Genomic DNA, 20,341 nt, shown 5'->3' on the forward strand with positions numbered 1-20,341 from the left:
TGCAGGGTATTGTCGTTATTTTGAAGGGTGGCATCTAACTAGGAAAACAAGATTAATTTGATCCTACTTTGCTTTAAAACACAAACATATGCCATCATTGTAACTTTGATTCTATGTTGGTGTTCACTTCCATGCCACCTTTTACCTGCAAACATGGTAACAGCTCCTGAAAGGTTAAAGAGAGATTGCATTTAGGCAAAACTCATGGAATGGTAAACTTAAAGAGTTGTGAAATTAGCCTATAAATTCACCTCAAAATTTTTCTAAATATTGAACTTTAATGATGTGTCTGCTTAAGTGGTTGGGGATAAAACATACTGATATCTGCAATTCATTTTGAAATAATCAAAATCTAGGGTGAGTCTATGGATGAATAGAGGGATGGATAGATGTGCAATAAAGCAAACACAGCAAAAGGTTAATGGTAGAACGTAGGTGGTGAGCATCTAAATATTTACTGTATAAGTTGTTCGACTTTTCTGTATTTTTTCATAATATAGTGTCAAAGGGAAAACCATGTTGCAAACTCATATGCCCTGAGGGGTTCAGACAGATGATATGAGAGGAAAGTGATTTGTCACCAACCTACTTAATAACTTTATGAGAAATAAAATACTGATTTGGGAGGTCAGAGCTGTAGAACTGACTCCATGTAGTCAGGTGGCACAGGGGTTAGGGCCACCAGCCCTGGTGTCAGTCTGCCCTGTGAGAGCGTGTGACTGTAGCAGCTGTGTGAGTCCTTTGGCCCTTCGAGCCTCTGTTTCTTCATCTGTGAAATGAGGATGAAGGATGTATGTTTGTTTCATGTGGTTGCTGTGAGGGTCTACTCTGTCAGAGCAGTGCCAGGCACCTAGTAAGCTCTGTATAGGTGGTTGTTTTAAGTTGTGACTGCTTTCATTCACCTCAGGCAACTTCCTCTGGACCACAGACATGGCGGCCTGCGTGAAGGAGCTGGTTTTCCACCTCCTGGCAGAGCTCCTGCGCACGGTGCACAGCCTAGAGCAGAGGAAGCACCCAGCCGGCCTGTCCTCATCCATCGCCCTCCAGCTGAACCCCTGCCTGGCCATGCTGATGGCCCTGCAGTCGGAGCTTCACAAGCTGTACGACGAGGAGACGCAGAGCTGGGTCTCGGGCAGTGCATGCGGAGGCTCAGGAGCCACGGCGGCTGCTGACCAGGGCCGGTTCTCGACGTATTTCCACGCACTCATGGAGGGCTGCCTGGCGGTGGCCGAGGTGACCCTGCCCACCAACATGAGTGTCACCGCCAGCGGGGTGACGTCAGCAACTGCCCCAAACCTCAGCGACTCGTCCTCCTCCTCATCGTCCTCCCCAGGACAGACTCCACAGAGCCCCAGCCTCCTGTCCAAGAGGAAGAAAGTCAAGATGAAGCGGGAAAAGGCCTCCTCCTCTGGGAAGCGCCAGTCCTCACGCTCTGTGGACTCGGACCCCGCCGTGCTGAGCATCGGGGGCAGCAAGCCCGAGGACATGCTGTGGTTCCATCGTGCTCTGACGTTGCTCATCATCCTCCGCCACCTCACCAGGAAGGACCCACAGGGGCTAGGCGTGACAAGCGACGCCATCGCCGACGCCTGCCAGGCCCTGGTGGGCCCCACCGCCCACAGCCGCTTGCTGGTGATCTCTGGGATCCCCACCCACCTGGACGAGGGCATCGTCAGGGGTGCCATCCGCAAGGCCTGCAATGCCCATGGCGGGGTGTTCAAGGATGAGATCTACATCCCCCTGCAGGACGAAGACCCCAAGAAGCCAAAAGATAAGGCCGAGGGGGGTGATGGGAAAGCCGAGCCGGAAAAGACCCTCGGCTTCCCCAGCACGGACAGCTTGGAGGTCAGCACATCCAGCAGCCTGACCCCCGCTATGAGCGTCAGCGCATCCGCGTCCACCAGCCAGGCTTCCATCTGCAGCTCCCAGGGCATCTCGCAGACAGTCAGTGACCTCTCCGCGGATCCGTTGCCTGCAGGCCTGGAGCTGCCCATCCCTGCAGGCTTGTTGGAGCCCCATGTGGTGTCCAGCCAGGAGAGCCTGGACATTTCCCTGTGTAGCACCAGCAGCCTGGGCAGCCTGGGGAGCCTGGGCGAGCCACTGGACAACGCAGAAACGGCCTCAGTGTCAGACATGGGCTCCATGTACACAGTCACGTCCCTGGACAACCAGCCCCTTGCAGCGCGCCCCATCAAAGGCTTCGCGGTCGTGGAGGTCAGCACCTCATGCCTTGGCCACCACTTAAATCACGAGCAGTTAGAATCCCCCCAGCCTCTTTACGCCTTCCATTATTGTTTCCTAGGGACTAATAGGTGACATTGGAGCACTTATGGGGCTGCCTGAGGCAGCTGTTAGCAACAGCAATGATTTATCATGTTGGTTATCTGTGTCTGTGGAGAAGGCAATGGCACCCCACTCCAGTACTCTTGCCTGGAAAATCCCATGGACAGAGGACCCTGGTGGGCTGCAGTCCATGGGGTCGCTAAGAGTCGGACAAGACTGAGCGACTTCACTTTGACTTTTCACTTTCATGCATTGGAGAAGGAAATGGCAACCCACTACAGTGTTCTTGCCTGGAGAATCCCAGGGACAGGGGAGCCTGGTGGGCTGCCATCTATGGGGTCGCACAGAGTCGGACACGACTGAAGCGACTTAGCAGCAGCAGCAGCAGTATCTGTGTCTGAGGTCACATCTCTGAGCGTGATGGCAAGTCTGATGTCAGGAAGGAAACACAGCTCATTGCTGGGTGTCGGAGGGAGGGAGGCCAAGGGGCTCCAGGGGCTCAACTTTGCTGAGGGGTGGGCTTTATCGAGTGCTTTCCCTCTCGGGCCCCAGAAACATCTTTTTGAGTGGCCTTGGGTTGTTTTAATCATTGCCATCAGGAGGGACCCCCATAGAGCACGTGAGAACAGACTTGCTGTTCTGTTCCGAGTGACTCCAAGTTTCAGGTGCTGTGTGTGTTGCCAGGTTCCTTTTCCACTTCATGATGCCATCTGTCTCGTGGGCTCCTTGTGTAGAAATTCTGCACCCTCTGTAACAGGAGTCAGGTGCAAAGTGAAAACCGTCCTCCCCCTTACTGGATATGGCGAGGAAGGCCCTGGGAAGAGAACCGGTACCCCCTCGCTCCCCACCATGGGCTCTGACAGGAAAGCTCAAGGATTCAGGGGTGGCTTTCTCCCAGAGTCACCTCTCGTCTGTCCATCTTCTCCCTGGGGATTTTCTCAGAGCCTGGACCAAGCATGGCCTTTAACCACCTGGGCATTCAGGTAAAGCCACAGATCTGGCCAGGGTTTAGCAGCAGGAGTGTCTGGTTGAGTCATTCTTCTGCAAGTAACTGCTGTTGGCACCTGAGAGAGACTCCGTCAGGAAGGCCAGCTCGCCCTGGTCAGGTGGTGCTCAGAACGCTGAAGACGAGCAGAGGGCTTTGGGACAGGCAGGAGGGAAAGAGAGGTCATACAGCTGAATGACTGGTTTCTCCACTTAAATCCTGACTCTTTCTCTTGTTCACACAGATAAGGTCCCGAGCCAAAATTGAGAAAATTCGAGCAAGTTTATTTAACAACAATGACTTGATAGGTTTGTCAAGCTTGGATGGTGAGGATGAATTGATGGAAATGTCAACGGAAGAGATCCTCACGGTGTCTGTAGTGAATCAGAGTCTATTCGATACGCAGGGGAGCCCAGGGTTAGAAGATTATTTCAATGATAAGTCAATTAAAGGTGGGTTACAGATTTTGTTTTTTTAAACAAATAGACATTTTCCCCTCAGGGTTCAGCCAGCCAAGAGACCACCAGGAATGACTGTGCCACAGCCTGCATCAGCCTCAGATGTGGGCTTGCATTCAGGTCATTTTTTCTCTTTTTGTCTAGTCAGGCTTCCTCTTGTTTGAGTTCAAGTGTATTTCTTTTCTGTGTCCTATGGAGCTAGAATGTGCCGCATACATGACTGGTAATCATTTAGTTGTATGCTTGAGGACAGCTGATGCCTCATCCTTTAAAATGAATTATTGAGGAAGAAACTGTCCCAGCTTCTTTTCCACAGAGGCCTTTGTCATTCGGTGGCTCGTATGTTGGGGGTGGTCTCTGTCTGGCTTCCCCGTTTCTGTTGCTCACCCAGGACCCACAGAGCCAGGTCTAGCAGGTCCTGAGGCTGAGAACTCACCCCCACCCCCACCCAGCTTTGCATCAGAAGCAACAGCAGTTTTCCCCTTTCTTTCTGTAACTGTAGTTCTTTGTGTGGTTGTCTTTATTTTGTATCAGTCTCTCTCAAATCTTTTAATTTATGTTCTTTTTTCCAACTCTTTTAACATTATTGAAATTTCACAATAGAGTGGTTGAGTTTGTTTTATGTTTGCTGTGGACAGAAATGTAATATTGGGTATGGGTTTTTGTTGCTGTTCCAAATTATTATCCTCTAGTCATGAAATTCTGAAATACTGCTCCAAGGCTGGGACCAGAATGAGGTTAAGTGAGGCCACAGAATTCAATGGGGCTCTGAAAAAACTCAGTAGTAGTATTTTAATACAGTACTTATGGAAGTCAAAATTAATGTAAAATATCCATGGTGAGTAAACCATTAAAATTTTAAATACAGACAGGATCAGTATTAAAGACTTTTCCTTTTGCATCAGGCTTTAATATGGCTCAGCACAGAACTTTAAATATTTTGCTCATTATGGGTTTTTTATATTAATTTTGATTTTTTTTTAATATTGCATTAAAATACGTATCTCGGTCTGTGAGTTTGTCTGACTCTTGCTCCCAAGGGCCTGTTTCTCTCTCCCGGCCCTGGCTTCGGCCCTGTGCCCTTATTGGTGGTACTTTGCCCCCTCAGCTCTCATCTGCCACATGGGCTTGGCTAATGTAAGACCTGTGGGAACCCTGGGTCTTTTTCTGCCGCAATTAATGCTATACCAGTCTTTTCATGTTTTGATATGAATTTACTTCTAGCTCCTGATTGCATGATAGTCAAACCTTCCATGTAAGGTACTCAGTCTTTTGAAAACAAATTTGCCGCATCATAGCCACGTTCGTTTCGCTTGAGTTTCTTTGAGTTGTGGTTGTACTGAATCACCTCTTAGGTCTTGGTCATGCCTTCCATACAGCCATGTCCTCACCCTCAGCCCAGATGCCCAGGGAGCCTTTGTGCTCTCGTTCTCGCAGCCCCGTCCCCGTGAACTGGATGTGGCCCAGACCACACGCCAAAGAGAGGGGATTAGGAGACCGGTCAGTCCCGCCCCGAGATAGGGGGGACCCTTGGCCACGAGGAACGCGTGGGTAGATCCTGACTAGCCCCTTAGGAAAGGTAAGAGCATCTTCAGGAAGACCAAAAAAATAAGTTTGGGGACCAAAAAACTAAGTCTTTTTTTCTCATACTCATAGACAGTTTTCTTGTTTCTGAGAGAACTCTCTTTTTTTTTAAAGTATTCATTTGGCTGCACCAGGTCTTAGTTGCAACAGGCAAGATCTTTAGTTTTGATATGCAAACTCTTGTAGCATGTGAGATCTAGTTCCCTGACCGGGAATCGAACCCAGGCCCCCTGCATTGGAAGATCAGAGTCTGAACCATCGGACCACCAGGGAAGTCCCTCTTGTATCTGAGAGAACTTTCTTTTCCACCTGCTGATTGTGCCAGGTTTGAAATGTATCCTGTAACAATAACTATTGAACAACTGTATTGACTACTTTGCACTGAAAATTCCTGCAGCCTCTACATCCTCTCGCTCCCTGGGGTCTGTCTGTTATAGATACATTCTTGAAGTTAAGGGAGGTTCAACCTCCATAATGAAGAGACCCCAGAGTGCAGTGACTCAGACCTAGTAGAAGTTTTATTTCTTAACACATGTAAGAGTCCAGCGTAAGCCCTGAGGTCCTCCATCCAGGGTGCTTGTCATCTCCACGCAGCCAGCAGCGGGGACAGACACCGAAGACAGCAGGGTGGTCCAGGACGGGCCCGTGTCCCAGGGCCACACCTCGTGGCAGAGAAGGCTGGGCATGTCACTGAGGTGTGCTAACAGAGCGGGGACACCAGGTCTCGGTGGACAGCTCCTCATCACCACTAACCTCCCGATATCCACTTCCCAAATAAATTGCTGATGAAAAATAAATCAGGTGCTGCAGGGCTTGTCCTGACATAGTGTGTTCATGGCAGAATCGTTTGCCCTCCCTCCATCCTGTGACAGGTGAGAAGCTGGTGCCTGGGGCCAGAGAGGTGCTGACGGAGATATTTAAGAGCTGTGCCCACTCGGAGCAGATGCTGAGCCTGACGCCAGCAAAGCCCATCAAAGTGTCGGACATTTATCTTAGCAAAGAGCAGATCAACTCCCAGACACCGGGCAACCTCCTCCACCTTTTCTTCACCAATGTCCGGCCCCCCAAAAAGGTGCTAGAGGACCAGCTCACCCAGGTAGCCACCCTGTCCCCGCCACTCCTGTGCTGGGCCTCAGGCATGCCCTGGGCTCAGCCTGAGGCCCTCTCTCTTTGGTCGCCCCAGATCCTGAGGAAGTACGGTGTGCCGAAGCCCAAGTTTGACAAGAGCAAGTACAGCAAGGCGGGGAAGGAGCAGCACCCCGGGAAGGTGGTGAGCACCAAGCGGCCCATCACCAAGCCGCCCACCAAGGACAAGGCAGTGCTCAACAGCGTCAGGTGGGCGGCGAAGGAGCACAGGAGCCAGACTGGTGGGAGGACGCGGGCCACCTGCCAGCAGGCTTCCTGGGAGGCTGTGGGCACCTCAGGGAAGCCAGACAGTCTGACTCTGCTCTACTGCTGGGGGCCTTTCTGCCCTCACCTTCATCAATTAGAAGAGAACGTTTCTTTTGATGCACAAGGATAGTAAAATCTGGACCATGCAGGCTGGAAAGCAGACCAGTCTGAATTAATTAAATGTCTAAAATGTACAGAATTCTGTAAAAGTCTGAATTCTTTTACCAACACATATAGTGCATGGTTATTGTAGAAAGACTGTAAAATGCTCCCATGCATACTGGAAAATACTGAAGTACCCCCAGATAGCCACTGCTTGTAACATTCAAATGCAAAAGGTTTTATTTGTGCATATGTATTATTTTGGTACATTTTAAATAGTGCAATATTCAAAAGTATCAAAGCCACTCCTCTTCCTCTCCATCCTTGGCCCCCTCCCTGAGGCTGCAGTGCCCCATACGTAGCCTCCCAAAACCCTTCTGGGTGTACACAAGCAAGTGTAGGCATACACAAGCGAGTGTAGGCATACACAAGCAAGTGTAAGCATACCCAGATGTCGGCAACTGTACAGAAAGGCTGTACCTTGTTCTTTCTGTTTATTGCTGATCTTGGAGATGATTCCATATCAGCGCAAAAAGACCCCCCCCCATTTCTTTTTAAGGTAGCTGTATAATATTCCATGTGTGGATCTGTACACTTACCTGATAGAATCTTCTTTAGATACAAGTTTATGGCTCCCAGGTTAAAATTCAGATAGTAAAGTTTTACTTAGCAGGAGTCTCTAGAGGAATCCTTTAAATCATCAGAGAAAAGAGTGTCCATTAATTACTTATACACAAATGGTGCGTTTGAATCAGTACTGTCCCATAGACCTTTCTGTGACTATGGAAATGTGCTGTTTGTCTGTGCTATTCAATTCAGCACAATAGCCCCTAGCCGCATTTGGCTTCTGAGCACTTCACTTGAGCAGGCGCCACCGAGGAACTGGACTTGTCACTGTAATCAGTTTAAACTTCAGTAGTTACATGTGGCCAGCAACTCCGTCTTGGACAGTGCAGCTCTGAAGTATGCAGAAAGAACATTTGGAAAGTGTCACCTCAAGATTGTCCACATTTTAAAGTGTCCATTTGTCCCCATAATTTGCTCAGGAAGCTTGTCTTGATCAGAACAGAGCTGGTCTAGACCCCAGCCTCCCCTGAACCATCAGCCGTAGCTGGGGGAGGAGGAGCCATTGCCTGGTGAGGCTCTGCATTCCCCTTGCCGGGAGAGGGTGTGGGCGTGAGCGTGAGCGTGAGGAATCCCGACTCCAGTGCTTTGATCTACAGCAGGACTGCCTTGAGTGAGAAGAAGCCCACCGTGAAGCCCAAGTCACCTGAAAAGAGCAAGCCAGATGAAAAGGACCCTGAAAAGTCACCCACCAAGAAACAAGACGGTAAATAAGCACTTGGAGTCTGATACAGGCTTGGGGCTGCTGCCACCCTGGTCAGGGGCAGCCCAGCCTGGAAACCAGTCTCTGTGCCTTTCCCTTCCTGCCTGGCTCCCTCGCATTTTAGCTTAGGCAGGGCAGCCCTGCTCATGACACAGACCACATCCTTGGCCGACTCAAGTTACTTCTCCAGGCCTCCGTCTCTGCTGACCTGAACTTGTGGAGGTCAGATTAGTAGCTCCAGAAACACCATATCCCCAAGAAAACTGATGATCATGACTGAAAGTAAAGATTGGCAATCTGCTCAGAAATTTTTTCCCAGAGGGCACTTAACCTGAGCATTAGAGCTTCATCTTCCTAAAGGTCCAAGCAGAGTTGGAGAAAGCTGTTATTGTTAAAAATTGCTTAGTCAGGAATGTTTGAGATACAGGAAGATGGGACTGGAGGGGAAGCGCCCCACCACTTGGTGACCACCTGTTAGGTTGAGGGGTTATGCATGTCCTTGAGCAGCAGGTGGAAACGGTTTGCTAAGAGACCCTGGAGTGACGGCGGGAGACAGAGGAGTTAGATGAATTGGGTCCTGAAATAGAGGGTGCACTGAGAGCATCCTGTGGGGCCCGCACTTCTCACCAGATTCCTAACTCTGTGAACACTCTTTTGTCAGTCCCAGAGGAGAAGTACCTGACCTTAGAAGGATTTCACAAGTTTGTGATCGACCGAGCCAAGCAAGACATCCGCAGCGTCTGGAGAGCGATTTTATCCTGTGGCTACGATCTTCATTTTGAGAGGTAAGAGGCCGTCAGCCCGGTCAGTTCCTTGTGAAAACTTGTCCTCAGCCACTAGACACTTCCCAAGAGATGACTTCCTGGGAAGCCATTCTGTCTGGCTTGTTTTTAATGCCTATTGAGTTAGTTTCTAATTTTGCTTAAGTGGGTTTTCTCACCCATCTGAAACAGTGCTCTAAACAACAGAAATCCAGTATCTCACAGTCTGGAGGCCAGAAGTCCAAGATGAAGGTGTCTGCAGGGGTAGTTTCTCCGGAGGGCTCTCCTTGGCTTGCAGACGGCCACCTGCATACTGTGTGCTCATGTGGCCTTGCCTCTGTGCCTGCATCCCTGGTGTCTGTCCCTCTTGTGAGGATCACAGTCCTGTCAGATTAGGGCCACCCTGTGACCTTGTTTAACTTCATCTCCTTGTTAAAGGCTCTGTCTCAGCACAGTCACATTGCAGGGGTTAGGGCTCCAACATATGAACTGGTGGGAGGGGACAGGTCAGTCCTTTACAGGGATGACTTATTCCAAAGAGTCTTTTTTTGTCTGGCATCACACTTCGTCTCCTGCCTCTCCCTCCCAGGCGGGAACACAGCAGGGTCACTATTCACCAAGGCTCCAGGGTCAAACTAAATATGGTTTCCCCTTTCTGTAAGAGAATCCCAAACAGGCAAGATGTTTGCAAACCGGAAGAAATCTGCCCGCCCTCTCCCTCTGGCTCCACCACACAGGCCTACACACCCTGACCCACAGCAAGAGTCTCTGGACCTCAGAGAAGGAATGGCTGCAAGAAGCATGCTTTTTTAAAGCCCCATTTTCCAAACAATTGAGAAACTGTTTACTGCTTGGCACCAGCGCTTTGTACCTTCATTGAAGGCTCAGAGTCGATGCCCAGATGGGCCTTGGCTCACGGTGGCAGGGCCGAGTTCTCTGGTTGGTTTTAGAAACTGTAATTTACATCTTACGCAGCTGTAGCGAGGCAGCCCTCACACACACACCTTTGCCTGCCTGTTCAAGGAGCTGCGTAAGTGGACCTGGGGTGGAGTCACAGGGTAAAGGACACCTGTGACTGGCACCGCCCTCGGGAGGTGCTGGGCACCGTGTCATGTGCATTACGGGCGTCCTCTCAGTCCTCCTGATGGCACAGGTCATGCCATCACCAGCTCCATTTTATAGATGGGAGAAACTGAGCCCCAGGAAGTAGGTGTGCTTTGTAGCCTAGATTTCACCCAAGGACTCCACTCATATCTTTAACCCTCGGACTGTGTAGTCCAGGGACATGAGGGAGGCACATGGGGATGCATACTGCCCTCCCCGCACCCCACCCCCTGCCTGCTTCTGAAGAACACTTTCTGCTCAAGAGGAGCAGTCCCTCCATCTACAGTCAGCACTTGGCTGAACACCAAGAAACACCTGGAAGGCAAGGCTGTCTTATAAACAGGAGCTGGGACATGACTGCGGAGGAACCCAGCGTCCCCCGGTGGCCTATCCCTGCCCTACCTTGCCTATCCCTGCCCCCAGGTGTGCCTGCATCGACGTCCGGCATGCGCACAAGGCCTCCAGGAAGTGGACCCTGGAGATGGATGTGGCGCTCGTGCAGTACATCAACCGGCTGTGCCGCCACCTGGCCATCACGCCCGCGCGTCTGCATCCCCACGAGGTGTATCTGGACCCTGCAGACGCTGCTGACCCCAGAGTGGCCTGTCTCTTGAGTATGTGGGTCCAGGGGGATGCCAGTCAGGGACCACTGCCTGGGCTGCCCTGTGGGGGCCTCACCCACGATGGCACAGGGGGTGTGAGAAGGACTCAAAGCCCTTTACACATCCATTAAACAAATCCTTAGAAACACTTGCTGTGAACCAAGTGGGTAAGGAAAGAGAGAGAGAAGGACAGGAGGCTGTGACTGTGGCCAAATTAAAGTTTTTGAGGACTTACTACTTGCTCCTCTTAACCACGCCAAGGAGCAGACCCAGGAGTACGGTGGCTGGGAGGCGAGACCCCTGCCATCACACCCAGGCCCCCTCCTGCCTAGAGGCCACCTTGGATGCCAGCCTGGTGTTGGGGGTAAGAGACCATCTGGTAGCCTGTGTTGGAGGCACAATCCTTAATGACAGGACAACAGCATTTTTTTATCAAAACTAGGAATGCACAGAAAAATAATACACACACAAAAACGGACACTCTCCAGAAATCCATCCCTGGAGAGGGTGCCCTGTCATGACACAGGAGGTCCGGGCTGGCTTTGAGGCTTTTGGTGCCCATGTGCTGCTCCTCAGGCCCCTCAGCCCGCTCACTCTCATCAGCCACACGTCCGAGCCCTCGCTCTCTTGTGGGCACTGCAACAGTGAACATGAGCAAGAAGCTGGCCCGACATCAGTCTCGCGGTCAGAGAGGGGACGCACGTGAGGGCAGACAAGTACAAGTCAGTGTGCCCACATCTCGGTTTCAGGTTTTGATGTGTGATGTCATACTGAGGGGAGCTAGGTGAAAGGTGCATAGGACTCCACATTTTTTTTTTGGCCACTTCCTTTAAGCCTATAATTATTTGAAAATTAAAAGTTAAAAACAGTATAGCATACAGCCCTGGCACAGCCCCAGAGTTGGCCAAGGGGACCCATGGGTTCCTTGAGAACCCAGCCTTCGCCCTTTGCTTCCGCCTGGTCTCACTCCCTCACCGGCAGCCTCCTACCCCTCAAGGACGTGCGACCAGGCCCCTCAAGGGATTCACAGATAGACGGAGAGTCGAGGCTTGCCAGACCGAGCCCCCGCCTGATCACCCCTGCCCACTGTGCCCTGCAGACGTGCCCATCGAGAGCCTGCGCCTGCGCTTCGCTCTGCTGCAGTCCCTCAACACCACGCTCGAGACCTTCTTCCTGCCGCTGGTTGAGCTGCGCCAGACTCCCATGTACACGCACAGCATCGCCGCCCTGCTCAAGGAGGCCAAAGGTCAGTGCCTGGCCGCCAGCAGCTTGTCCCCCCCTCACCCCCCAAGAAGAGACTGCACGATGCAAAGGGGACAGCCTCGGAGTGACTGGGGTGGAGGAAGCCGCCCACCCTGTCCCAGCCTCTCTCCCACCTTCCTCCCTCCAGGGCTGATCTTTTATGACACAAAGGTGACCGTCATGAATCGGGTGCTAAATGCCACGGTGCAGAGGACGGCTGACCATGCAGCACCAGAAATCACTCTGGACCCGCTGGAGATCGTGGGAGGTGAGATGAGCCACGCAAACCAGAAGATGCAGGCAGCAGCACCTGGCTAGTTGGTTTCTCATACGTGAAAGAAGCCTCTGGAAGAGGATGTGGGAACTGCTTTGACAGTCCCTCATGGGTGGGGGTGCTCCTGCCACCCTGCTCTAATCCCAGCCTGTGGCTTTCCGTCTAGTCTGTCCAGAGCTCACTGTTCTCGGGGGTAGGAGGAGGTGTGTCAGCAGCACAGGCCGTGCCTCCGTTCAGGGGATGGTGGGAAAGGTGGGCTTTGCTCTGGCCATGGACCTGCCAAATTCCGGGCTTAGGCACCAAAGCAGAGGGGAGGCTGGATGTTGGGGAGGCAGGTAGGAGTCTCCCTTACAGCACATGACCAGAGAGATGTCAGGAGGGGCATGAGCCAGGGAGTGAGAGGAGCCTGGGTGTATCCCCGGGACACGTGGCAGGATGGGAGGGGCTGACCATGTGGAGAACAGGGCCGTGGGCTCCTTGAGAGGACCCCACCATGATGGAGACGTGATGACTAAAGATGTTCCAGGAGTCGAGGGCAGGCAGGGGCTGCTCCAGGGGTGGGGGCGTGGGAGCAGTAGGCAGGGCCTGGCCAGGAGGCTTTCCTGTCCTGGGAGGCGGGAGGTGTTTGGCGCTGAGAGGTTTCAGCACCTCCTCTCTCTCGTTCCAGGGGAGATCAGAGCCTCTGAGAACTCCTACTTCTGCCAGGCAGCCAGGCAGCTGGCCTCAGTGCCCTCCTCCCAGCTTTGCGTCAAACTGGCGAGTGGCGGTGACCCTACCTATGCCTTCAACATCCGCTTCACGGGAGAGGAGGTCCATGGCACCAGTAAGTGGAGTCCCCAGCCAGTTCAGGTTGGAGGCCATGTGTAGAGTGTGAAATTCCTGGGGTTACTGTTAAACAGCCGGTATCTTCCCCATTAGCAGAGGGAAGCCACATACTCATTACCCTGCTCTACAGAGAAGCCAGGACTGCCCTCGAGTGACCAGTGGTCCCAGGTTCTCCAAACCCAGCCCCCCTGGACTGGCCCCTGTCCTCTGGGGAGTGGTGCCACTGCTAGTCTGGGACTTCAGCCTTGAGCCATGCAGGCTCAGGGACGCGGCTTCTGATCAGTGTTAGGGGTATGTCTTTGGCAGAGGGGGTCAGGAGAGATGCCCTCAGTGTGGACTGGACTTATTTTCCAGGAAGAGCCCTTGACTGAGGGGTTGTATGTGCCGCATAAGAGACAGGGGTCTGGGGAACCCTCGATCAAAATGGCACCTTCTGCCGTTTCACGCTGCAGGGATGAGGGACAGCCACTCAGAAAGTGCTCCCTCGTGGTCCTCAGTTAAGCTCAGACATTCTAAAAATGCCTCCCACACTGGGTGGGAGAATAAAGTTCTTTCACTGGGCACCCTGGGCAGGAAAGCTGTTCAGCGGCTCCATCTCCCATGCCTGCCCTGATCATGGGACACATTCCTGCAGCAGCCTTCCCTCCGGCCGGCGCCGTGGCCTCCCCTGGGTACACCTTACTCGGAGGCTGTCTGAGGACAGCACTTTTCACTGAGAGAACAAGCCAGGCCCAGGCTCAACAGCTTATACTCCTCCTGATGCCAACACTGCCCTGCTTTAAAGATGGGGAACATGGGGCTTCCCCAAAGTCAGCAGGCTCACTGGGGTTCAAACCCAGGCCTGTCCGATTCTGTCCCAGCCCTTGGCAGCTTCAGCAGGCAGGAGTCTCCTGCTTCTCCATGGAAGCTATAAGGGCCAGGCCTTGACATCTGTCCCCAAGCAAGTCCTCCGTACACACAGCTCTCCTAGAACGTCCAGACCCGAGGGCACTGACAGGGGCTTCCCAGGGGAGGGTGCAGGAGAGCGGCCACAGACAGGAGTTCTGTGAGACACCCAGGGGCACGTTTGAAATTGGCAGCAGGAAAGGAGCTGCTTACTGCCCGTTGCTCATCACACTGTATCTGTATGTCCGTCCGTTTATCTGTGTTCTCACTGAACATGCCAAGCCCTGGGCTCAGTGGGAGGCCATGCTGAGGAAGCCGGAGGCCCTGCTGTTGCCCCAGCTCAGGGGACAGACACAGGTCCTCCAAGACCTCATATCAGTGTCAGCTTGCAGCCATGACAGCTGACCCATGAAGGATCTGACTTTGATCTTGTGGACACCCCAGAACTAGCCTGGGAGGTGGGTGTAGTGATGGCCCCCATCTGCCAGGTGGAGAGGCGGAGGCTGGCCTCAGCAGTGATGCGGTTCCCTGGGAGCCGCCAGCCAGTTAGTGGCCCCTCAGGTTTGAACCTAGGTCCTTCAGCCCTTGGGCGGGTTCTTTCCACTCAGCGAAGCCCCATTGCAGGTGGGCAGAGTGGCTGATGTCCCAGTGGGGTCAGGGTGTCCCAGTGGGGCCAGGGCCTGCGGGCAGGGCGTCTGAGAGGTTCCCTTCTGTTCTGCAGGTGGCTCCTTCCGCCACTTCCTGTGGCAGGTGTGCAGAGAGCTGCAGAGCTCCTCGCTCTCCCTCCTCCTGCTGTGCCCCAGCTCCGCCGTCAACAAGAACAAGGTGAGACGTGGGGCCTGAGCCCCGCGGGCAGCTCCCTGAGGGGCGGGGGCTCAGCTCTGCGCCTTCCACAAGACCCCGTGGTCCATCCCTCGCCCCTGCCTCGGCTTCCAGGGCAAGTACATCCTGACCCCCAGCCCCATCACCTATGGGGAGGAGCAGCTGCTGCACTTCCTGGGCCAGTTGCTAGGGATCGCCATCCGAGCAGATGTCCCCCTCCCCCTGGACCTCCTGCCCTCCTTCTGGAAGACACTGGTGGGCGAGCCCCTGGACCCTGACCAAGACCTGCAGGAAGCAGACGTACTCACCTACAATTACGTCAAGAAATTTGAGAGTGTAAGTGAAAAGCGCATTATTTTCCTGGGGGGCCACGGGGCTCTGGAGCAGTGCCCCTGCCCTGTGTCTGCTGGAAGAGGCGTCAGCTGATGCACCCCCCCCACCCCCACCCCCACCCCCGGCACAGATTGAGGTCCCTGGCGCGGTGGGGGGCAGGTCCTTGCTGCCAGGCTCTCTGTAGTCCCCTTAGCTGCCACTTGAGGGCAGCCAGTACACGGGAGCCACAAAGCCAAGGGCTGGGATGGCAGCTGACTCCTCAGCAGAAAGTGGCCCACAATGAGTTGCTTAAAGGTTCGAAGCAGGACATCCCCCAGGGGCTGGGGGTTATGAGTCACTGCCAGGCGCTGCTCTGAGAGGCCCTCCCAGAGCCGTGGGTGGCGCCAAGAGCCTGAGGCAGGCAAGGGATGTAAGACGGTGTCCAGGCAGACAGTCCAGCCAAGTCTTCTGTCTAGAGGGCATGGGCAAGGCCCCAGAGGGTGCCAGGAGACAGAACCACCCCAGGGTTGGCAGGGAAGGCAGACGAACCTACTTTGGGGTGCCCTCAGCCTTCACCACCCCAGAGCCACAGGCTGTTCTCCTCCGGGTGGCCCTGCATGCACTTCAGTGTGCCGCATGGTGGAGGGTGGCCCGTGTACCTTCCACATGTGGGATTAAGTCAGGGTTCTCTGGTGACAAGTGACAGGAAACCCCAGCTCAAAGCAGCTTAGGAAAACTTTTTAAAAAAATGATTTGACCTTAAAACTGAAAGTATAGATATAGATTGGGCTTCAGACAGAGCTGAATCCAGGTGCTCCAATAACATCATCAATGACTCGTCCCAGGATGCCCCAGCAGTACAAGGCTCACCCTCCTTCAGCCCTGCCTGCACCAGTGAAAGAGGGAGGCTGGAATTTGGTCTTGTTAGCCAGGCCTTGGTCAGTGCCCAACCCTGAACCGAGGGCATGGCTGACAGTCCAGGCCAGTGCCACCTACCTGTTCATGGTGGCCAGGGTAGCCCCACCCAAAATACCTGATGTTTGTCCCCAAATGGGGATGAGGTTCTATCACTGGGGATCTGGGGAGCAGGGCAGTGGTCAGCCCCGCTCTGCCGTGCCCTCCCTCCAGATCAACGACGAGACGGAGTTGGAGGCCCTGTGTGCTGAGATCGCCTCCCAGCACCTGGCCACTGAGAGCCCCGAGGGGCCCAACAAGCCCTGCTGCCGGTTCACCTACCTGACCATGACCGGCGAGGAGGTGGAGCTGTGCAGCCGTGGCCGGCACATCCCCGTGGCGTGAGTGCAGGGCCTCGGATGGGGACAGGCGGCTTTCCCGGGGGAAGACAGGAGGCAGGACAGGGGGCGCCGGGAAAGATGGTGGAGTACCTTCAGTGGAAGGACTGTATTCAGGAACACTGGCTCTGGGGCAGGTGACACCCAGAGCAGGAGAGGAATTCCCTGAGCTGCCAGGTCTGGGAGGTCCAGGGAATGCCGCCAGCAGCCTCCTGAGTGTCATCCCTTGCCCATGCCCCAGGTGGGAGAACAAGGACATCTATGCGGCCGCCATCCGGAGCCTGCGGCTGCGTGAGCTACAGAACGTGGAGTGTGTGACGGCCGTGCGCGCGGGCCTTGGGGCCATCATCCCCCTGCAGCTGCTCACCATGCTCAGCCCACTGGAGATGGAGCTGCGCACCTGCGGCCTCCCGTACATCAACCTCGAGTTCCTGAAGGTTGGTGGCCGGGCCAGGTTGGCGGGCGCGTGCGGCCTGTCATCTGTACAGTACTCTGTGTCCTGGCGCTCTGTACCCCTTACGTAAGAGAGGAGCCGTGCTCATCCCTGTCTCACTGCTGAGTAAACAAAAGCTGAGAGAGGTCACTTGCCCAGGGTCACCCAGCCAGGAAATGGCAGGTCACCTGCCTCCAGAGCCTGTGAATTAAGCCACCAACCAGAGGCGAAGCCCCTCCACTGCTCAGCGTGGCCTGCTTTCACCTATGCCACCTGGGAGACCTTGCCCAAGTGACCTCACCTCTAACAGGAGCAGCGGCAGGACCCACCCAGTGGGGTCAGTGGGGTAACGTAGGTAGAACCCTTGCTGCTGAGCCTAGCGGATAGGCCAGAGTCACGTAGACTCTCATTGCCACTGCCTCTGCAGTCCTTGTCGTAGCTGTGATCTCCCTGTGTCCTGCGGTCATCACCGCGCCATGGAGTTGGAGGCACCCTGAGGTTGGGTGGGAGACTAGATTAGCAGAGGCTCAGGCCTGCTCACGTCTGGGGCCTCTCTCCACAGGCCCACACCATGTACCAGGTGGGGCTGATGGAGACCGACCAGCACATCGAGTTCTTCTGGGGGGCACTGGAGATGTTTGCCCAGGAGGAGCTGTGCAAGTTCATCAAGTTTGCCTGCAACCAGGAGCGCATCCCGTTCACCTGCCCCTGCAAAGACGGGGGTCCTGACACGGCCCATGTGCCCCCATACCCCATGAAGATTGCCCCCCCAGATGGCACAGCAGGTACTGGCCTTCCCTGTCACATTCCAAGCAGGGACACTTAGGCCCTGTTTGGAGCTGGGGCTGCTAGGTGCTGCATGAAGGGGGAAGGACAATGGACAGGTACCCCCGAACACCACGCCCCAAATGTAAATGAGAGGTGCGGGGGTGGTGGGCGTGGGGGGGTCATGTGCTTCCCAAACCTGACTTTTTGCCAAGTGGCAGTACAGGGACAAAGTTGACATATCCTTTGAGATTTTCAAAAGCTTAAAATCCAGAAATGTCATCTTTTGACTTTTAAATGCAGCAAAAAATTTTTAATTTTTGAAAAATCCAAACAAAACTCTTTGCTGGCCAGACCTGCCTGTCACAAGTCAGCCATCTGTGGCCTGTGCTGCTCTTTCCTCCCCCAGAATCTCCTCCTGCCCCACCCCAGCCTCCCAGACCCTCCCCCTCCACCCCTCCACCCGCCACCCACCGGATAAATGGGCCTTGGGGTTGTCTTAAGAGCTGCCCAGAGAGGCAAACCTGGAGACAGAAGGGCCCACCAGGCCCCCTGGGGTCCTCGCTCTAATGCTGGTCTCTACTGTAGGTTCCCCAGATTCTCGCTACATCCGAGTGGAGACCTGTATGTTCATGATCAAGCTTCCCCAGTACTCCTCGCTGGAAATCATGCTGGAGAAACTACGTTGTGCCATTCACTACCGCGAAGACCCTCTGAGTGGCTGATGGGAGGGAGCCAAAGTTAGGCTGTCACCGAGGCTCTGCTCTGCCGGCTTGGGAAGCCTGCTGCTGCAGGCACACCCCTCCGGGGCCCTGCGTGAGGAGTTGGCGACATTTTGCTTTTCCAAACTTTTGTCCACATTCCAGGGCCTCCTGGAAGACTTAACCTTATGTATTTGTACGTTTCGTGATGGGTTGGTTCTTTTGCTACCTGTTTGTGGTATGTTTGTAGGATAGTTTAGTTCCCAGACAGCTCATGTCTCATTTGATCTTCCTGGACATTTTCCTTCGTGGCCACCGGGTTCTGATGCTACGTCACAGAATCGCCCAGCAGGAAGCTGGTAGTGAGATGCTCTCAGCCTGCAGAGCACCCTGTTCATGTCTCCACAGGCAAGTCTGTGGCCAGCCCTGCCTTCCACCTCAAGCTGGCATTTCTGCCGGAAATGGCTCCTGCAGGCCTCCTTCCAACTTGAAATGGTTGGGCCAGTGACCCAAACATGGGAGACACACATAGGGAGTTTTGTGTAGACTCTTGTCTATGGTCTGGGTTTTTCTGAGGAAAAGCCCACTGTGGTTTGCCCTTCCCTTCCCACCCAGACAACCCTTCTGCTCTCCGACTCTCCTGGGCCCAGTCTGACAGGCTCCCGCTGAGGAGCGGATGACCGAAGGGATCCCTCCTGACCTTAGTCCACAGAGTCAGGCCAGGTACGTCCCAGCTCAGGAGCTGAGAGGAGCCCGGGAGCTGAAGGGACAGAGCTCAAGTAGGGGCATTTTTCCGGGACTCTGGACATGAAAGCACATGACTCTGGCCTGCCCCCCTACCCCACCTCGACCCCTTCTGTCCTCAGAAACGGCCCTTCCTCACTACGGTGTTTGTGATGTGAGGAGCAGCGGAAAGGCCACACCCCATTTTCAAAAGAGCTGTCTGAGGTGCTCTGCTCCACTCGGGGTCTACTTCAGTGACTAAGACCTTCAAGTCCAGATGGAGATACCAGGGTCCTTCCGCCCCTCTGGCCAGGCCCGCCCTGCACACCCCCCTTCCCCACGTGAGTGTGTACCAGGGCTGAGCTGCTGCAGCCCCAGTGCATCTGTGCCCGAGTAGGTCTCTTGTCCAGTGGTACTTTGTTCGAGAGCAGCATACGCCATCCTGTTGGACCCTGTCATTTTTGGACCTTGCCAGTTCATGCAAAATCACATCACTGTATTTATTGTAAAATATTGTGAATATTGGAAGTTCTGCGTGAGTGCTGTCTAGAAGGCTTTAGAGTGTGAATGCTGGTGAGAGAGAGGATTTGCTCTTCCTTTCTCGGCTGTGGCCCTGGCCTGTTGGAAAGGTGTGGATTTTAGAGTTAAAGGCATTAGCATCTACCGCCTCCCTGTTCTTCTTAGGAAATGCATTAAGGACCATTATAGAAACGATTCCCTGACCTAAGGAAAGGATAAACCTGGATGAATTGTTCCAGTTGCATCAGTTACATTTGATGCAGGATCAGTCACGTCTGGAGGTGCCTGCCAGCAGTTTCCCTGATTGGAAGGAACATGGTCGGCCACTGCCTCCTGGGGGCCATAGCCCCCTTGACTAGGGGGTCTCACCAGGACATAGTCCTGACAACAAGGATCCTCTTATTTCATTTCTGCATAATGAAAGAGCCTTTGGATTTACTAAAAGTGGTTTTTCCTCCCTGTATTTTTAAATCTTTGTCCCCCCACCCCCCAATCCTTCCCATCCCTTGAATGGACTCTGAATTGTCAGCTACCTCCCCAAGAGGAAGCTTTTGTTGGCCCATCTCTTGACTAGATGACAGCTGTGAGTAAGGTATCTGCTGCTAACATGACTGCTTCTCCCAGAGAACACATTGAGGTCCAGACAGATCCAAACCTTGGCCCTAAAAAATGTGTGCTGTAAAGTTACTTGATGTATATTTATTATAATTATTTATGGTTGCATCTAACAAACTTTTCATTCAGTTTGATGCTATTTACACCATTGCTGTGTAAAGGAAGCTCATGACAGGAAAAGTCACACCAATAAATAACCTTCATCTAATTTTTATTTACCTTAAGAGTTCTGTGGTCATCTACTCTTGCTGAGAACATTCAAAGGCCAACATCCTTGAATGGCTCTGATGCTTGAGGGTCACCAAGAGGCTAGAAATTAAAAGTGTTTCTAACTA

The 20,341-nt window shown here is 53.6% G+C and overlaps 1 protein-coding gene across 5 annotated transcripts in view; it reads left to right on the forward strand.

The window, feature by feature from the left end:
- The window catches only part of HECTD4 (HECT domain E3 ubiquitin protein ligase 4), a 170,542-nt gene extending 150,201 nt beyond the window's left edge, over window positions 1-20,341 (forward strand). For 4 of the 5 annotated variants that reach the window (XM_019977315.2, XM_070769661.1, XM_070769660.1 and 1 more), the window contains exons 61-76: window positions 908-2,214; window positions 3,513-3,720; window positions 6,183-6,406; window positions 6,494-6,645; window positions 8,028-8,134; window positions 8,793-8,916; window positions 10,420-10,610; window positions 11,698-11,844; window positions 11,989-12,108; window positions 12,782-12,937; window positions 14,546-14,649; window positions 14,761-14,982; window positions 16,087-16,253; window positions 16,492-16,687; window positions 17,246-17,468; window positions 18,037-20,341. In XM_019977315.2, coding sequence (XP_019832874.2) covers window positions 908-2,214; window positions 3,513-3,720; window positions 6,183-6,406; window positions 6,494-6,645; window positions 8,028-8,134; window positions 8,793-8,916; window positions 10,420-10,610; window positions 11,698-11,844; window positions 11,989-12,108; window positions 12,782-12,937; window positions 14,546-14,649; window positions 14,761-14,982; window positions 16,087-16,253; window positions 16,492-16,687; window positions 17,246-17,468; window positions 18,037-18,173 — 3,785 coding nt within the window. In that variant the 3' untranslated portion in view covers window positions 18,174-20,341. The remainder of the gene's footprint in view (window positions 1-907; window positions 2,215-3,512; window positions 3,721-6,182; window positions 6,407-6,493; window positions 6,646-8,027; window positions 8,135-8,792; window positions 8,917-10,419; window positions 10,611-11,697; window positions 11,845-11,988; window positions 12,109-12,781; window positions 12,938-14,545; window positions 14,650-14,760; window positions 14,983-16,086; window positions 16,254-16,491; window positions 16,688-17,245; window positions 17,469-18,036) is intronic. The other variant, XM_070769659.1, reaches the window with a different exon arrangement.

The sequence above is a fragment of the Bos indicus genome, chromosome 17, assembly GCF_029378745.1.
Source record: "Bos indicus isolate NIAB-ARS_2022 breed Sahiwal x Tharparkar chromosome 17, NIAB-ARS_B.indTharparkar_mat_pri_1.0, whole genome shotgun sequence".
NCBI lineage: Eukaryota > Metazoa > Chordata > Mammalia > Artiodactyla > Bovidae > Bos > Bos indicus.